At 45.7% G+C, this 15,613-nt stretch overlaps 1 protein-coding gene across 8 annotated transcripts in view; it reads right to left on the reverse strand.

The window, feature by feature from the left end:
• Positions 1-15,613, reverse strand: part of LOC141265127 (ATP-binding cassette sub-family B member 5-like) — a 1,418,963-nt gene that overhangs the window by 92,084 nt on the left and 1,311,266 nt on the right. For all 8 annotated transcript variants that reach the window (XR_012320051.1, XR_012320052.1, XM_073677812.1 and 5 more), the window contains 2 exons: positions 14,624-14,701; positions 14,468-14,551 (listed from right to left, as the gene is read on the reverse strand). Coding sequence is in view for 6 of the 8 variants with exons in the window: in XM_073677812.1 (XP_073533913.1) it covers positions 14,468-14,551; positions 14,624-14,701 (162 nt within the window). In the remaining 2 variants the exon portion in view is untranslated. The remainder of the gene's footprint in view (positions 1-14,467; positions 14,552-14,623; positions 14,702-15,613) is intronic.

The raw sequence follows: 15,613 nt of genomic DNA on the forward strand, positions 1-15,613 counted from the left end.
AAACTTGCTGGTGTGTTTTTTCTGAAGCAGCAAACAGCCCCGGACCATCACACTACCACCACCATATTTTACTGTTGGTATGATGATTCTTTTCCGTTGTTGTTACTTCTATGCCAGATGTAATGGCACATACACCTTTAAGTTTAACTTTTGTCTTGTCAGTCCACAGAGTATTCTCCCAAAAGTCTTAGATATCATCAAGATGTTTTCTGGCAAAACTGAGACAAGTCTTTATGTCATTTTTGCTCAGCAAAGGTTTTAGTATTGGAACTCTGTCATGTATGCCATTTTTGCCCAGTCTCTTTGTTATGATGGAGTCATGAACACTTAACTGAGGCAAGTGAGGACTGCAGTTCTTTGGATGTTGTTCTGGGGTCTTTTGTGACCTCTTGGATGAATCATCGCTGCGCTCTTGAGGTAATTTTGGTCGGTCAGCCACTCCTGGGAAAGTTAACCACTGTTCCATGTTTTTGCCATTTGTGGATAATGGCTCTCACTGTGGTTCGCTGTAGTCCCAAAGCTTTAGAAATGGCTTTATAACCTTTTTCAGACTGATAAATCTCAATTACTTTGTTTCTCATTTGTTACTGAATTTCTTTGGATCACATCATGTCTAGCCTTTGAGGATGTTTTGGTCTACTTCACTTTGGCAGGCAGGTCCTATTTAAGTGATTTTTTGATTGAGAATAAGTATCGCAGTAATAAGGCCTGTGTGAGGCAAGGAAAATTGAACTTAGCTTCCCAAATATGTGATAAACCACAGTTAATTTATGTTTTAAGGAGGGGAAATCACTTTTTCACACAGGGCCCTGTATATTTGTATTTCTTTTTCCCTTAATAATAAAGACCTTTATTTAAAAACAGCAATTTGTGTTTACTTGTGTTCTCTTCGTCTTCGTCTCTTCATTATAATACATGTATAGTGTTTAACCAACCAAATTTTAATGTCCTCAGGTCTGATTTGAGTCCATATCAGAGACATACATAACATATAATGTCTCATTTGCAGTGTAGGAGTGGTTAAAAATGTGACAAGATAAGAAACTAGTTTAACTCTTCTATTATTTTATAGACATAAAGGAAATCAAACAGATTCTAAGACCACATTTAGTATTGTCTGCTTAAGAAACAACTAGCAAGATTAAAGGGACTCTGTCAGTACAAAATGAAACCAAGTACAGGCGCTCGGTGCATCATGGCGGGGCCAAAAATTTAAATACACATTCCCACCTACTTGTTTTCCCTCAATGTTCACCCTCCACCCTTCTTTGATTGACAGCTCTGGGATTATAGCGCCAGAGAAGGGCGAAGATAGATGGAAAACAAGTAGGTGGGAAGGTGTATTTAAATTATAAACCAAATGCGTGTACTTGGTTTGAACAGTCATACTGTGGTGACAGAGTCCCTTTAAAGGGAAACTATCAACTATAAAAAAAGGTAATTACCTGCAGATATTGTGGTAATCATCAGGTAATATTTCAAACATGTTCAGCTGTCTAACTGGAACAGTTACTGGTGGCTGTAGCAGTCAGCGCTTGGTACACAATGAGCGCGCTAAAATCACTCCCCTGATCACTGACTAACAGCTTGCAGCGAGTATGTAGAGCAAATTGCTAGACAAGGTACATTTGGAGTGATTCCAATGTGTTCCCTGAGTACTGAGCACTAATTGTTACAGCTCCCAGTAACATCCAATGACTGTAAGTGAGCAGCTGCAGGGAGAATATAACTTATATTCTTTTCTCCCTGTAGCTGTTGTTTCAGCTAGACAGCCAATCATTTTTAAAATGGCATTTACCTTAAGATTACTAGAATAGCTGCAGGTAAATACTGTTTTTTCTAGCTTACAAGTTACCTTTAAAGTAGTTCTTAACAAATGTGATCAAGTTACAACATGTTTGAAACCTCTTTTTCCAGAGATCTCATAGATCTACGTGATACAATATCTGTGGTTGTCATCAGTGGTAGATAAAATACAGTTCCAGAAGGGGGCTGGAAGCAAGTGAAACTAGAAGGAAGCCCCACATGACCGAGGTTGGCCAGGAGGGTGCAATTTTTGAACCTAAGAGATCCGGATTGGGTATAAGTGTGGAGGGGGCGGGCATTTAGGGGAGGGGCGAGTATATTAAGGAAAAAGTGCGGGAAATAGTCAGTCAGGCAGGGAAGTCATAAGGGAAAGTTGTGAGAGCACACAAAAATTTCCAACTTATCCATTGTTTTCTGGACACTGACTGGGCGTTATGGAGACAGTTGACTCCCTGATCACCAGGCTGAGGGATGCTGCGAGATCCAGGCATGGAGGATGGCTAGAGTCCCAGCTGTCTGAATTACTGGGGAATGCCAGGTCAGAAGACTCTCCGTCGGGTTCAGGAAGAAGCACCAGGAGGATGCGGCCCCCCGAGAAGCTTTAGCCGGAGATTGCCAGCATGTGCAGCAGGCGCAGGCTGTGGAGCCCTCAGGGGACCCTGTGTCCAGTGAGCATGGCGGCGGAATCCCCTGCCGTCGCTCTCGCCACGGCAGGAATCCGCCCAGCCGGCCTGCGGGCGCTGCCATCAGTGTGTCGCGGTTCGCGACTGAAGTTACACCCCGGCGGTAGTGCGGCCTGCTCCAGCGGTGCACCACAGTAACAGAGCCCAGGCCGCGCCGGAAGCAAGGCCTGCGCTACAGCCATGTCATCATTCAGGGGCGGGGCCTCCCCAGAAGTGCGGCCAGCGTCATCGCTGGCGGCATGCGACAGAGCCGCGCAGAAATATGTCCCCCGCAACAACGAGACAGCGGCGATTCGCGGCGTCGCATGTTTAATAAAAAGAGTGCCAGAGCGACTGAGGGGACCGGAGGGACCACCAGCACGGCAGGCACTCCTGGCGATGTACCAATCGGGGTGCCTGCCAGACAGAGCATCAGAGGAAGACAGCACTGCAGGTACACGGGCAGGCAGCAGCACTTTGAGGACCTGCTACCTGGCTCAAGTCATCCTATCCAGGGTAGTGGAGTGGCAGGTATCAGCATGGAGCTGCCTGGCAGTCACCCACGGACCAACACGGACCGGGCTGGGAAGTCCGGGTCCAGAAGTCACGCAGGGCCATGGACGGCAGGGAGGACCAGTGCAGTGACGGGCGGAGGACGATCTGTGGGGGTATCGGCACGTGCTCAGGTCCCCCCTGGTGACGAGGAGGCCAGGGGCCCGGGCCTTGAGCAGCAGCAGGAGTCTGGTGGATCAGAATACGGAGAGGATCAGGGCGACCAAAGGAATCAACAGGACTCGGGACGTACAGCTGGCGGGGACACAGCACCTGCGCAGCTCAGTGAGTATGCGTCTATGTATGGTTTGTCGCCCGCAGGGTCAGTAGCGGATGGGGCAGGGGATAGGCAGTTGGCAGGGCCCAGCGGGGTAAATGTTAGGGGGAGGCGTGGGTCGGAGGTCGTGGGGCTTAGGGATATTTTGGCAAGCATGTCGCAATTTCTGGCAAGAATAGACGGTGACGGAGTCAATGAGACAGGGTTATCTCCGGTGGGGGCTTGGTTACCTAATCAACCGGTAGTGTCGCAGGTGGGGAGCGAATCGGCCAGGTCGGCCGTGGGTGCAGTGGGGGCACCTTCGGGGGTGTCAGTTTCTGTGCAGACAGAAAATGATAAAGCGGAGGCCATGAAACTGGATGATAGGGAAAAAGGGGAGGTATATGTGTGCTTTGAGGGGCCGTTGGGGGCACACTTGAAGAAAGAGGTTAAGGAAAAGATCTGGCGGGATGAGTATGTTGAAATTTTTTCCCTTCTTTCAATGGAGAAGTTTATCTTGGATAAGGGAAAAAAGGACGACAGTAGAAAGGAGGAGGAAGAGAAGCGTAGATGGAAATTGATTCCTCAGACGTTTGTCAATTGGTTGCAAGCTTTTGCAAAAATGGCTAGCGTCATTGGAGAAAAAGCTCCAGATAATTGCTCGGGTTTATTTTGCTACCTAGATGCTATTGGGGAGGCTCATCTAACTAATGGGGGTCAGACATGGTTATGATACGATGAGCAATTCTGGCAGAGGAAGGCAGTCTGCCCGGAGATTAGATGGGATCAAAAGAACCTAGGATTGTGGCTGAAGGTTATGGCTCCAATGAGGTATGGACAGTCCTTTCACGGGAGCAGCAGTAGTGGGAACTAGAGATGAGCGGTGTTCGACTAGAACTGTTCGCCAATCTCAAATTCGAGCTGTTTTGGGCGGTGTTCGAGTTGTTCGACGAACCCGAACGATTTGCAAAAAATTCGGCTGTTCGAGGTTATGTTCGATAACTGTTCGTGCACCAAAAGCGTGTCCTGCATGTCTGGAGCTATTTAGAGCACCAATCATGCAGGGATTGTCTGCCACTCACTGTAATGCCACAGCCATGGTGGTTGTGGCATTACAGTGATTGCCCAAATCGATGGGAACAGTGCCAACAGTGAAACACGAAAAGCCGGCAATTCAGCAGCGGCATACACCGGTACCCGACAATTTAGAACCGAAAGAATAGAGCTTCACACATAGATTAGATAGATATAAACATGTCAGCCACATATATACGAAGTACAGTGAAAGTGCTGCTTACTGTACTTGTCATTTAGCGTAAAGGATTTATCAAAAAAAATAATAGTGTTTTCATGCACCGTCTCTTTAAAAAAGCCGGCCGGCAATTCAGCGTCTGTACCCAACAATTTAGAATAGAAGGAATAGAGAATCACACATAGATTAGATAGATAGAAACATGTCAGTCACATATATATGAAGTACAGTGAAAGTGCTGCTTACTGTACTTGTCATTTAGCGTAAAGGATTTATCGAAAAAAATAATAGTGTTTTCATGCACCGTCTCTTTAAAAAAGCCGGCCGGCAATTCAGCATCTGTACCCAACAATTTAGAATAGAAGGAATAGAGAATCACACATAGATTAGATAGATAGAAACATGTCAGTCACATATATATGAAGTACAGTGACAGTGTTGCTTACTGTACTTGTCATTTAGTGTAAAGGATTTATTAAAAAAAATAATAGTGTTTTCATGCACCGTCTCTTTAAGAAAGCCGGCCGGCAATTCAGCATCTGTACCCGACAATTTATAACAGACAGAATAGAGCTTCACACATAGATTAGATAGATAGAAACATGTCAGTCACATATATATGAAGTACAGTGATAGTGTTGGTTACTGTACTTGTCATTTAGTATTAAAATAAAGGATTTATTATTAAAAAAATTGGCGTGGGGTTCCCCTTAATTTTAGTCTCTAGCGGAGGTTAAGCAGACAGCTGGGGCAGATGTTTGAAGCCTGGGAAGGGGGTAATACCCACGGAGCTTCCCAGGCTACTAATATCAGCCCCCAGCTGAATACATAGCCTTTACTAGCTATTAAAATGGGGGACCCCCCCAAAAAAATGACGTGGGGTCCCCCCTAATTTAATAGCTAGCAAAGGCTAGGCAGACAGCTGGGGGCTGATATTAATAGCCCAGGAAGGGAGCCATGAATATTGGCCCCCTCCCAGGCTAGAAACACCAGCCGTCAGCCGCCCCAGAAATGGCGCATTCATAGGATGCGCCAATTCTGGCACTTAGCCTCGCTCTTCCACGCTGCCCTGGTGCGGTGGCAGGGGGTAATAGGGCTGGGGTTGATGTCAGCTTATAATGCCAGCTGACATCAAGCCCAGGTTAGTAATGGAGAGGCGTCTATAAGACACCCCCATTACTAACCCCATAGTCAAAGTTAAAAAAAACACAAACACCCAGAATAAAGTCCTTTAATTGAAATAAAGACACAATTCTTTATTGTTCTAAATTAAACCATACTTACCATCACGCCCATTCCAGCTGAAGCCAACGATCTCCTGTAATAAAAATAAAATAATAAAGCAACCTCATCCTTACCTTTCCATGGTTCCCACGACAGCTTCAGCTCTGCTACATCGAGATGACAGGCTGGACCGCAGCAGAACGCCGCCATCCAGCCTGTCATCCCGCAGACACTGAGAAGAGCAGGCATGCTTGCGCTCCACATTGTCTCTCTGTGACGGCATAAAGATGAGCCGAGGTCATGTCCAATGAACTCGGCTCACCTCATGCACGTCACTGACAGCGTGGGAAAATTCTCACGCTGAAGCACTGAGTGCAGGAGAATTTTCCCACGCTGTCAGTGAGGTGCATGAGGTGAGCTGAGTTCATTGGACATGAGCTCACCTCATGCCCCTCACTGACAGCGTGGGAGAATTCTCCTGCACTCAGCACTTCAGCGTGAGAATTTTCCCACGCTGTCAGTGACGTGCATGAGGTGAGCCGAGTTCATTGGACATGACCTCGGCTCATCTGGATGCCGTCACAGCGAGACACTGAGGAGCGCAAGCATGCCTGCTCTTCTCAGTGTCTGCGGCATGACAGGCTGGATGGCAGCGTTCTGCTGCGGTCCAGCCTGTCATCTCGATGTAGCAGAGCTGAAGCTGTCGTGGGAACCATGGAAAGGTAAGGATGAGGTTGGTTTATTATTTTTCTTTTATTGCAGGAGATCGTTGGCTTCAGCTGGAATGGGCGTGATGGTAAGTATGGTTTAATTTAGAACAATAAAGAATTGTGTGTTTATTTCAATTAAAGGACTTTATTCTGGGTGTTGTGTTTTTTTTAAATACTTTACTAGAAATTCATGGCGGTCATGTCTAATACTGGCGTGACCCCATGAATTTTGGGCTTGGGGCCAGCTGATAATACCAAGCTGGCCCTAACCCCTTTATTACCCAGTGAGCCACCGCACCAGGGCCCTGGATGAGTTGGGTACAGCGCCAGAAGATGGCGCTTCTATGAACGCGCCATTTTCCGGGGTGGCTGCGGACTGCAATTTGCAGCGGGGGGGGCCCAGAAAGCTTGGGCCTCCCTGCGCTGCAGATTCCAGCCCCCAGCTGCCTAGTTGTACCTGGCTGGACACAAAAATAGGGCGAAGCCCCACGTATTTTTTTTTTAATTATTTCATGAAATTCATGAAATAATTAAGAAAAAAAGGCCTTCCCTATATTGTTGTGTCCGGCCAGGTACAGATAGTCAGCTAGTGGTTGGGGGCAGCCCGTTCCTGCCTGCTGTACCTGGCTGGACACAAATATAGTGCGAAGCCCCACTTCAATTTTTTTTAATTATTTCAGGAAATTCATGAAATAATTAAAAAAAAATTGACGTGGGGCTTCGCACTATATTTGTGTCCATTCAGGTGCAGCAGGCAGGAACGGGCTGCCCCCAACCACCAGCTGCCTATTTGTACCTGGCTGGACACAACAATATAGGGAAGCCCTTTTTTTTCTTAATTATTTCATGAAATAATTTAAAGAAAATTGACGTGGGGCTTCGCCCTGTTTTTGTGTCCAGCCAGGTACAACTATGCAGCTGGGGGCTGGAATCCGCAGCGCAGGGAGGCCCAAGCTTTCCGGGCCACCCCCGCTGCAAATTGCAGTCCGCAGCCACCCCGGAAAATGGCGCGTTCATAGAAGCGCCATCTTCTGGCGCTGTATCCAACTCATCCAGGGCCCTGATGCGGTGGCTCACTGGGTAATAAAGGGGTTAGGGCCAGCTTGGCATTATCAGCTGGCCCTAAGCCCAAAATTCATGGGGTCACGCCAATATTAGACATGACCACCATGAATTTCTAGTAAAGTATTTAAAAAAAACACAACACCCAGAAAAAAGTCCTTTAATTGAAATAAACACACAATTCTTTATTGTTCTAAATTAAACCATACTTACCGTCACGCCCATTCCAGCTGAAGCCAACGATCTCCTGAAATAAAAGAAAAATAATAAAGCAACATCATCCTTACCTTTCCATGGTTCCCATGACAGCTTCAGCTCTGCTACATCGAGATGACAGGCTGGACCGCAGCAGAACGCTGCCATCCAGCCTGTCATCCCGCAGACACTGAGAAGCGCAGGCTTGCTTGCGCTCCACAGTGTCTCTCTGTGAGGGCATCCAGATGAGCCGAGTTAATGTCCAATGAACTCGGCTCACCTCATGCACGTCACTGACAGCGTGGGAAAATTCTCCTGCACTCAGCGCTTCAGCGTGGGAGAATTCTCACACTGAAGCGCTGAGTGCAGGAGAATTCTCCCACGCTGTCAGTGACGTGCAGGAGGTGAGCTGAGTTCATTGGACATGAGCTCACCTTATGCACGTCACTGACAGCGTGGGAAAATTCTCCTGCACTCAGCGCTTCAGCGTGGGAGAATTTTCACGCTGAAGCGCTGAGTGCAGGAGAATTCTCCCACGCTGTCAGTGACGTGCAGGAGGTGAGCTGAGTTCATTGGACATGAGCTCACCTTATGCACGTCACTGACAGCGTGGGAGAATTCTCCTGCACTCAGCGCTTCAGCGTGAGAATTTTCCCACGCTGTCAGTGACGTGCATGAGGAGCGCCGAGTTCATTGGACATGAACTCGTCTCATCTTTATGCCGTCACAGCCAGACACTGCAGAGCGCAAGCAAGCCTGCGCTTCTCAGTGTCTGCGGGATGACAGGCTGGATGGCAGCGTTCTGCTGCGGTCCAGCCTGTCATCTCGATGTAGCAGAGCTGAAGCTGTCGTGGGAACCATGGAAAGGTAAGGATGATGTTGCTTTATTATTTTTCTTTTATTGCAGGAGATCGTTGGCTTCAGCTGGAATGGGCGTGATGGTAAGTATGGTTTAATTTAGAACAATAAAGGATTGTGTCTTTATTTCAATTAAAGGACTTTATTCTGGGTGTTTGTGTTTTCTTTTAACTTTGACTATGGGGTTAGTAATGGGGGTGTTTTATAGACGCCTCTCCATTACTAACCTGGGCTTGATGTCAGCTGGCATTATAAGCTGACATCAACCCCAGCCCTATTACCCCCTGCCACCGCTACAGGGCAGCGTGGAAGAGCGAGGCTAAGTGCCAGAATTGGCGCATCCTATGAATGCGCCATTTCTGGGGCGGCTGACGGCTGGTGTTTCTAGCCTGGGAGGGGGCCAATATTCATGGCACCCTTCCTGGGCAATTAATATCAGCCCCCAGCTGTCTGCCTAGCCTTTGCTAGCTATTAAATTAGGGGGGACCCCACGTCATTTTTTTGGGGGGGTCCCCCATTTTAATAGCTAATAAAGGCTATGTATTCAGCTGGGGGCTCATATTAGTAGCCTGGGAAGCTCCGTGGGTATTACCCCCTTCCCAGGCTTCAAACATCTGCCCCAGCCGTCTGCTTAACCTCCGCTAGAGACTAAAATTAAGGGGAACCCCACGCCAATTTTTTTTAATAATTAATCCTTTATTTTAATACTAAATGACAAGTACAGTAACCAACACTATCACTGTACTTCATATATATGTGACTGACATGTTTCTATCTATCTAATCTATGTGTGAAGCTCTATTCTGTCTGTTATAAATTGTCGGGTACAGATGCTGAATTGCCGGCCAGCTTTTTTAAAGAGACAGTGCATGAAAACACTATTATTTTTTTTAATAAATCCTTTACACTAAATGACAAGTACAGTAAGCAACACTGTCACTGTACTTCATATATATGTGACTGACATGTTTCTATCTATCTAATCTATGTGTGAGGCTCTATTCCTTCTTGTCTAAATTGTCGGGTACCGGTGTATGCCGCTGCTGAATTGCCGGCCGGCTTTTTTAAAGAAAGCGTCTTCTGAGCAGTTTGTCAGCTTTTGGACACCTTTGAAAGTATTTTCTATGTGTTTCTATGTGTTTTTGTTTGCCTGCCATTGGTTTTAACGGTGTTCGACGGTGTTCTAAGGTGTTCGACGAACAGTTCGACGAACAGTTCGACGAACAGTTCCTCGAACATCCCGGTGTTCGACGAACCGAACCGAACCCGAACACTACGGGGGTGGCTCAACACTAGTGGGAACCAATCAGCAGGACACGGGGGAAGTAGTCAGAGGGCACAAAGCACTAAGAAGGAAGCGGGAACTTGCTGGCAATTTAATGATGGCCAATGCAAGTACGGGAACTCCTGCAAATTCAAGCACGTGTGCTCCCATTGTAATGGAAGTTCACACGGAGCAGCTAAATGTTTTAAGAAGGGTAAGGGAAAGCTGCCAATGAGTACCAGTCAAGGGGGTGACTCCGGTGAGGCTAAGGTAATTTCAGATGGCTTCTTGGAGGGTTTTAGAATTCCGCCTCCTGATCACGAGGTCCCCTTTTCTGTTAAAAATTTGATGTCGGCTTCCCTTCATCTGGAAGTGGTTACTTTGAAGTTGGCAAAGGAGGATGAATTGGTTAGGATGGCTGGACCATTTCAGGAATTACCTAGTAGCAAGGTAATTATTTAGCCGTTGGGGGTTGTGCCCAAGAAAGAGATGAATAAGTTTTGTTTGATTCAGCATTTGTCGTACCCAAAGGGGCTTTCAGTGAATGATGGCATTGCACAGGAATTGTGTTCGGTTGAGTATACATCATTCGATGCGGCGGTGCAATGGGTACAGAGATATGGGCCAGGTTCGTTGCTAGCTAATACTGATATCGAGTCGGCTTTTAGGTTGCTGCCAGTTCACCCGGATAGTATCCCGTTGTTAGGTTGTTTTTGGAAAGGGAAATACTACGTGGATAGGTGTTTGCCAATGGGCTGTGCAATTTCGTGTTCCTTGTTTGAATCGTTTAATACCTTTTTGGAATGGGTGGTGAGGGACTTGGCATCAGTTCAGTTGGTCATTCATTATTTGGATGATTTTTTGTTTATAGGTCCTCCGCAATCGTTGTTGTGTAGGAATTTGTTAGGTACTATGGTGTGGGTAGCGGGACATTTTGGCGTACCATTGGCGGAAGAAAAATCAGAAGGACCTTGCACCATTTTAAGTTTTTTGGGCATTTTAATTGATACAGAGAGGATGGAGTATCGGTTGCCTGATGATAAATTGAGTTTGCTCAAGCAGCATGTTGCATAAGGTGACGCTGAAGGAGTTACAATCACTCTTAGGTCGTTTGAATTTTGCATGCAGGATTATGCCAACGGGTAGAATATTTTGTCGCAGGTTGTCAGGGGCGACAGCAGGAGTGCGTGCGCCACATCATTTCCTTCATTTAAATAAGGACCACAAGGAGGATTTGAAGGTTTGGAAGTTGTCTTTGGAAAATTATAACGGTATGTCGTTAATTCAGCACGAGTTTTTGAGCAGTTTTGATTGTGAGATTTTTACAGATGCTGTGGGAGGTGCTGGTTATGGGGCCTATTGGAAGGGGCGTTGGAGTGTTGGAGTATGGCCGAGTGTGTGGAAGGAGAGGGGCCTTATGAGGAACCTGGCGTTGTTGGAATTGTTTCCTATTGTTGTTGCGGTTTCAATTTGGGGGGAGTGTTTTGCGAACAGGAGAATACGGTTTCATTGTGATAATATGGGAGTGGTGTCTGTAATTAACAGCTTATCGGCTTCACCTCCACCTGTGATTAGGCTGAGGGAACTGGTGCTTTGTTGTCTTAATTGGAACGTTTGGATTACGACAGTCCATGTTCCAGGTGTGCAAAATTCCATAGCAGATGCCTTGTCTTGTTTCCGAGCGCTAGCACCAGAGGCAGAGGACGTGGGACAGGAATGCCCTTCGCATCTGTGGCAGCTGGTTATGGAGGAGCGGGAAGGTTAATACGGGAGTCCATTACAGGGCAGACCTGGTCATCATACGAGGCATGGTGGCGAGTATGGCAAAGTTGGATACTGCAGTGGGGTTTGGTGGGGAGTGAAGGAGATAGAGAGATGGCGGTGTTGTTTCTTGTGGGAAGGGCAGCGGAGATTGGATGGTCTGTTTCAAAAGTTGGCAAATTCGTCTCAGGACTAGCATTTGGTTTTAAATTGCAGGGGAAAAAAGATGTTACGAAGCCCTTTTTAGTGAAGCAAGCACTCAGGAGGTTTAGGAAAGGAGGTGCGGTGTTAGATAAAAGAAGACCGGTGTCTTTTAGCATCTTGGAACGGTTGGGTTTAGTTTAGGATAAGATATGCTGTTCCGTTTTTGAAGCTACACTGTTTAGGTTGGCTTTTTCATTGGCGTTTTTTGGTGCACTGAGATTAGGCGAATTGGTGGCACCAAGCAGGGATAGGGTTGGGGGTTTGTTTGCAGAGGATGTGAGCTGTTGGGCTAGGGGAATTGAATTTTCGATTAGGAGTGGGAAGACAGATCAATTGGGTAGAGGCAAGCGGGTAGTATTGGGTGAGGTAAATGGAGCTTTCATGTGCCAAAGGAGATGTTTAACGGCGTACTGGCAGGTTTGGTTGGGGCGAGCAGGACCCTTATTGTGTCATGAAAATGGAGAGTTTTTGTCACGTTTTCAATTCATAGCGGTATTTAAGAAAGGAATTCGGGAGTTGGGCCTTCGTCTGGAGGTGTTCGGCTCACATTCTTTCAGCATTGGCATGGCATCAGAAGCGGATGGTTTGGGTTTGGGCAAGGACGTGATAAAACGCATCGGGAGGTGGAATTCTGATCATTATTTGTCTTATGTACGGCATTAGGTATGGGGGCTTACGTGGTTTTATCTTGTTAAATATTGGATACCTTGTGGTTGTTTTGTTGCAGGTGGCGTCCCGTTGTTAGCGTGGATTCTGGGACACTCTTTCGTCCACTGGGGGGGGCGCTGCGGGCGGATGTGAGGCCAGACAGTAGGCAATTGGGTTTTAGTAGAAAGCAAGTGGTGGTTTGGTGGCTCGGCTTTAGAGGGATGGTATGGAGGAGGGTGCTGCCTGAATTTCATAAGGCAGCCCGTTTGGACCGTACGCCGGATATTTTGGTGGTACATAAATGGGGGAATGATTTGGGGGCTCGCCCGGTTAGGGAATTGATGAGGGACATTCGATTTGATTTTTTAAGGTTGTGGACATCCTTTCTTGAGGTGTTGATGGTTTGGTCTGACATTGTGCCAAGGCAAAAATGGAGGGAGGCTAGATCATTGAAGGGGATTAATAGGGCGCGAGTTAAGTTAATTAGAGCCATATCAGCTTTTGTGTCCAGAAACGGGGGAGTAAGCGTTCGACATTTTGAACTCGAAGCGGGGGTTGGAAATTTTTGGGAAAAGGATGGCATGCACTTGAATGACATTGGTATCGATTTGTGGGCATTGGCTATACAGGTGGGGATTGAGAGGGCTTTAGCGGTGTTGGGGCACTCACAAGCCTGAGGTGGTCAGGGCTGTTCGTTTTTGGCGGGGGGTGGGGTTCTTGGAGTTGGCACAGAAGTGCCTCCCTTCTTATTTAATTTATAACACTGTTAATATGTTAATGTTGTTTGTTAATAAATGGCTGCTGTGGCCAAATTTATCCAAAAGAAATACAGGTGCAGTGTTTTTATTTGGTGGGTAAAGGTGAGTGCTGGAAGATGGGAGGGGCATGTTAAACGGTTGGCCGTACACGGTCAAGAAGGGGGCTGGAAGCAAATGAAACTAGAAGGAAGCCCCACATGACCGGGGTTGGCCAGGAGGGTGCAATTTTTTAACCTAAGAGATCCGGATTGGGTATAAGTGTGGAGGGTGCGGGCATTTACGGGGGTGGGGAGCATATTAAGGAAAAAGTGAGGGAAATAGTCAGTCCGGCAGGGAAGTCATAAGGGAAAGTTCCCACCCACCCACCCTTCTTTCGGTTGGTATCTTTTGAGTATAATTGTGAAGGAGTGGTGGTATCGAGGAAGAGATAAAGGAGTAATTAGACATATGTCTATTATAATTGTATAAAAAAAAAAAATTAAAGGGGGTTTGTCGCAGTGGCTTGGCGGGGGGTGGGGTTCTTGGAGTTGGCACAGAAGTGTCAGTGGAAAGAATTTGGTAAATTTACAGGCAGTTGGTTAATTGAGCAGGGTGATCTGGAATTTAGTTTTGGGCTCTGGACGGGGTTTTACCCTGGGAGCTTTTGGTGCCCTTGAGCTGGTGATGGACGGCTGAGGGTAACATGGCAGTTCGAGTTCGGTTTAATTTATGCCAGATCTATTTTTAACTCCAAGAACCCTCCCTTCTTATTTAATTTATAACACTGTTAATATGTTAATGTTGTTTGTTAATAAATGGTTTCTGTGGCCAAATTTATCCCAAAAAATACAGGTGCAGTGTTTTTATTTGGTGGGTAAAGGTGAGTGCTGAAAGATGGGAGGGGCATGTTAAACGGTGGAACCTGGGTTGGCCGTACACGGTCATGGATGACTCATGACATTGCAGCTCAGATAACATAATGTAATTGTGTTATGCACTTATAAAACGTTAGAGGTCAGCTCATTTATTTATCAAGACTTAAGATTTATATTATATAGTAGAATTCAGCAGTGAATCTCGAAAACAGTATCCATTCTGGTGAAAGGAAACAAGTGCTAAAAGTATGGTCCAAGTCTAAATTCTTAGTTATTGCCTCCGGTTAATCCCTGTAATTTATGACATTTTTAATCAAGATATTTTGCCCATCGTAAACTGTGCAGCGCTGCATTACAAAAGAAAACTAAATCCAAAGTTTAGAAACCTGAATTATACTTACATTTTGAATCTGAGAAGCTTCAGTGGAGAGTCTTGTTGTTAAAGCTCCGGTGTTATTTTTCTTGTCATCAAACCAGGATATTTCCTAACCAATAAAAAAATACCGATGTTATAACTCGTACACACTGAGATATTGAAACTTCCTGTTGACACTAACCTGACGCAACATTGCTTTGAATGCCAAATGCCTTAGACGCATAGTGAGAACTTCTCCTGATCTTCCAAACATGAAACCCTGATCAGTAAAAACATGTATTGTTTAAAGAACAATATATTTAAAACAATCAGTAATTCTACAATGATAAAAATAAAACTTGGTTTTAAGAGAACCTGTCACATTTTCCGATCTGTGGACAGAATGGCACAGAAAAGGAGAAGCTGAGCAGAATGATATACAGTATGTCAGAAAAGGTTAAGTAGAGCTTGTATTTTATTCATTGAATTCCTTGGTGATTGTATGTATATGAGTCCAGTGGACGGTCCTACTCAGTCATTGACAGCTATTTCTGCATGTAAAAGTCATACTGGGAACACTGTCAATCACTGAGTAGGACCGCCCAACGGACTCCTAATTACAAATACCAAGGAATTCAATGAATAAAATGCAAGTTTCACTGAAACTTTTCCCACAAAAATGTATATCAATTTGATCAGCTCCCCTTTCTTATTAACATCCTACCTGCAGATCAGGCACAATTTACAATGTGACAGGTTAATTTTAAGACAATATAATACTAATAATAATTAGTGGAAAATGCACAAACCAATAGAATATATAATTAAAATCTGACCAGACATAAAGGATTTGTGAAAAATAATTTTTTAAAAACCATTGTCTGTGAAGCCAACTCCTCAAACCCTCCAGCACTGCTAAACTAATTGCTTTGCAGTCCACATTATGAACTGAGACTATTGAGGAGAGACCGACAATGTCATGCTGTGAACTGCTAAATGGAAGATTATTAAATCATCAGCTGTTTACAGTACTTAATGGAATCTATCAACAGGTTTAGCTATGTAATCTGAAGACAACATGAAGAAGGGGTTAAAATTAGTGATGAGTGAACATGCTCACCACTACTCGGTCATCGCCCGAGAATCACGGTGCTCAACAAGCTCGGCGAGTATTTCTGGGTGGCTCGGGTGG

The sequence above is a fragment of the Phyllobates terribilis genome, unplaced genomic scaffold (assembly GCF_046119375.1).
Source record: "Phyllobates terribilis strain yellow unplaced genomic scaffold, ASM4611937v1 Scaffold_4__5_contigs__length_816908805, whole genome shotgun sequence".
Classification (NCBI taxonomy): Eukaryota; Metazoa; Chordata; class Amphibia; order Anura; family Dendrobatidae; genus Phyllobates; species Phyllobates terribilis.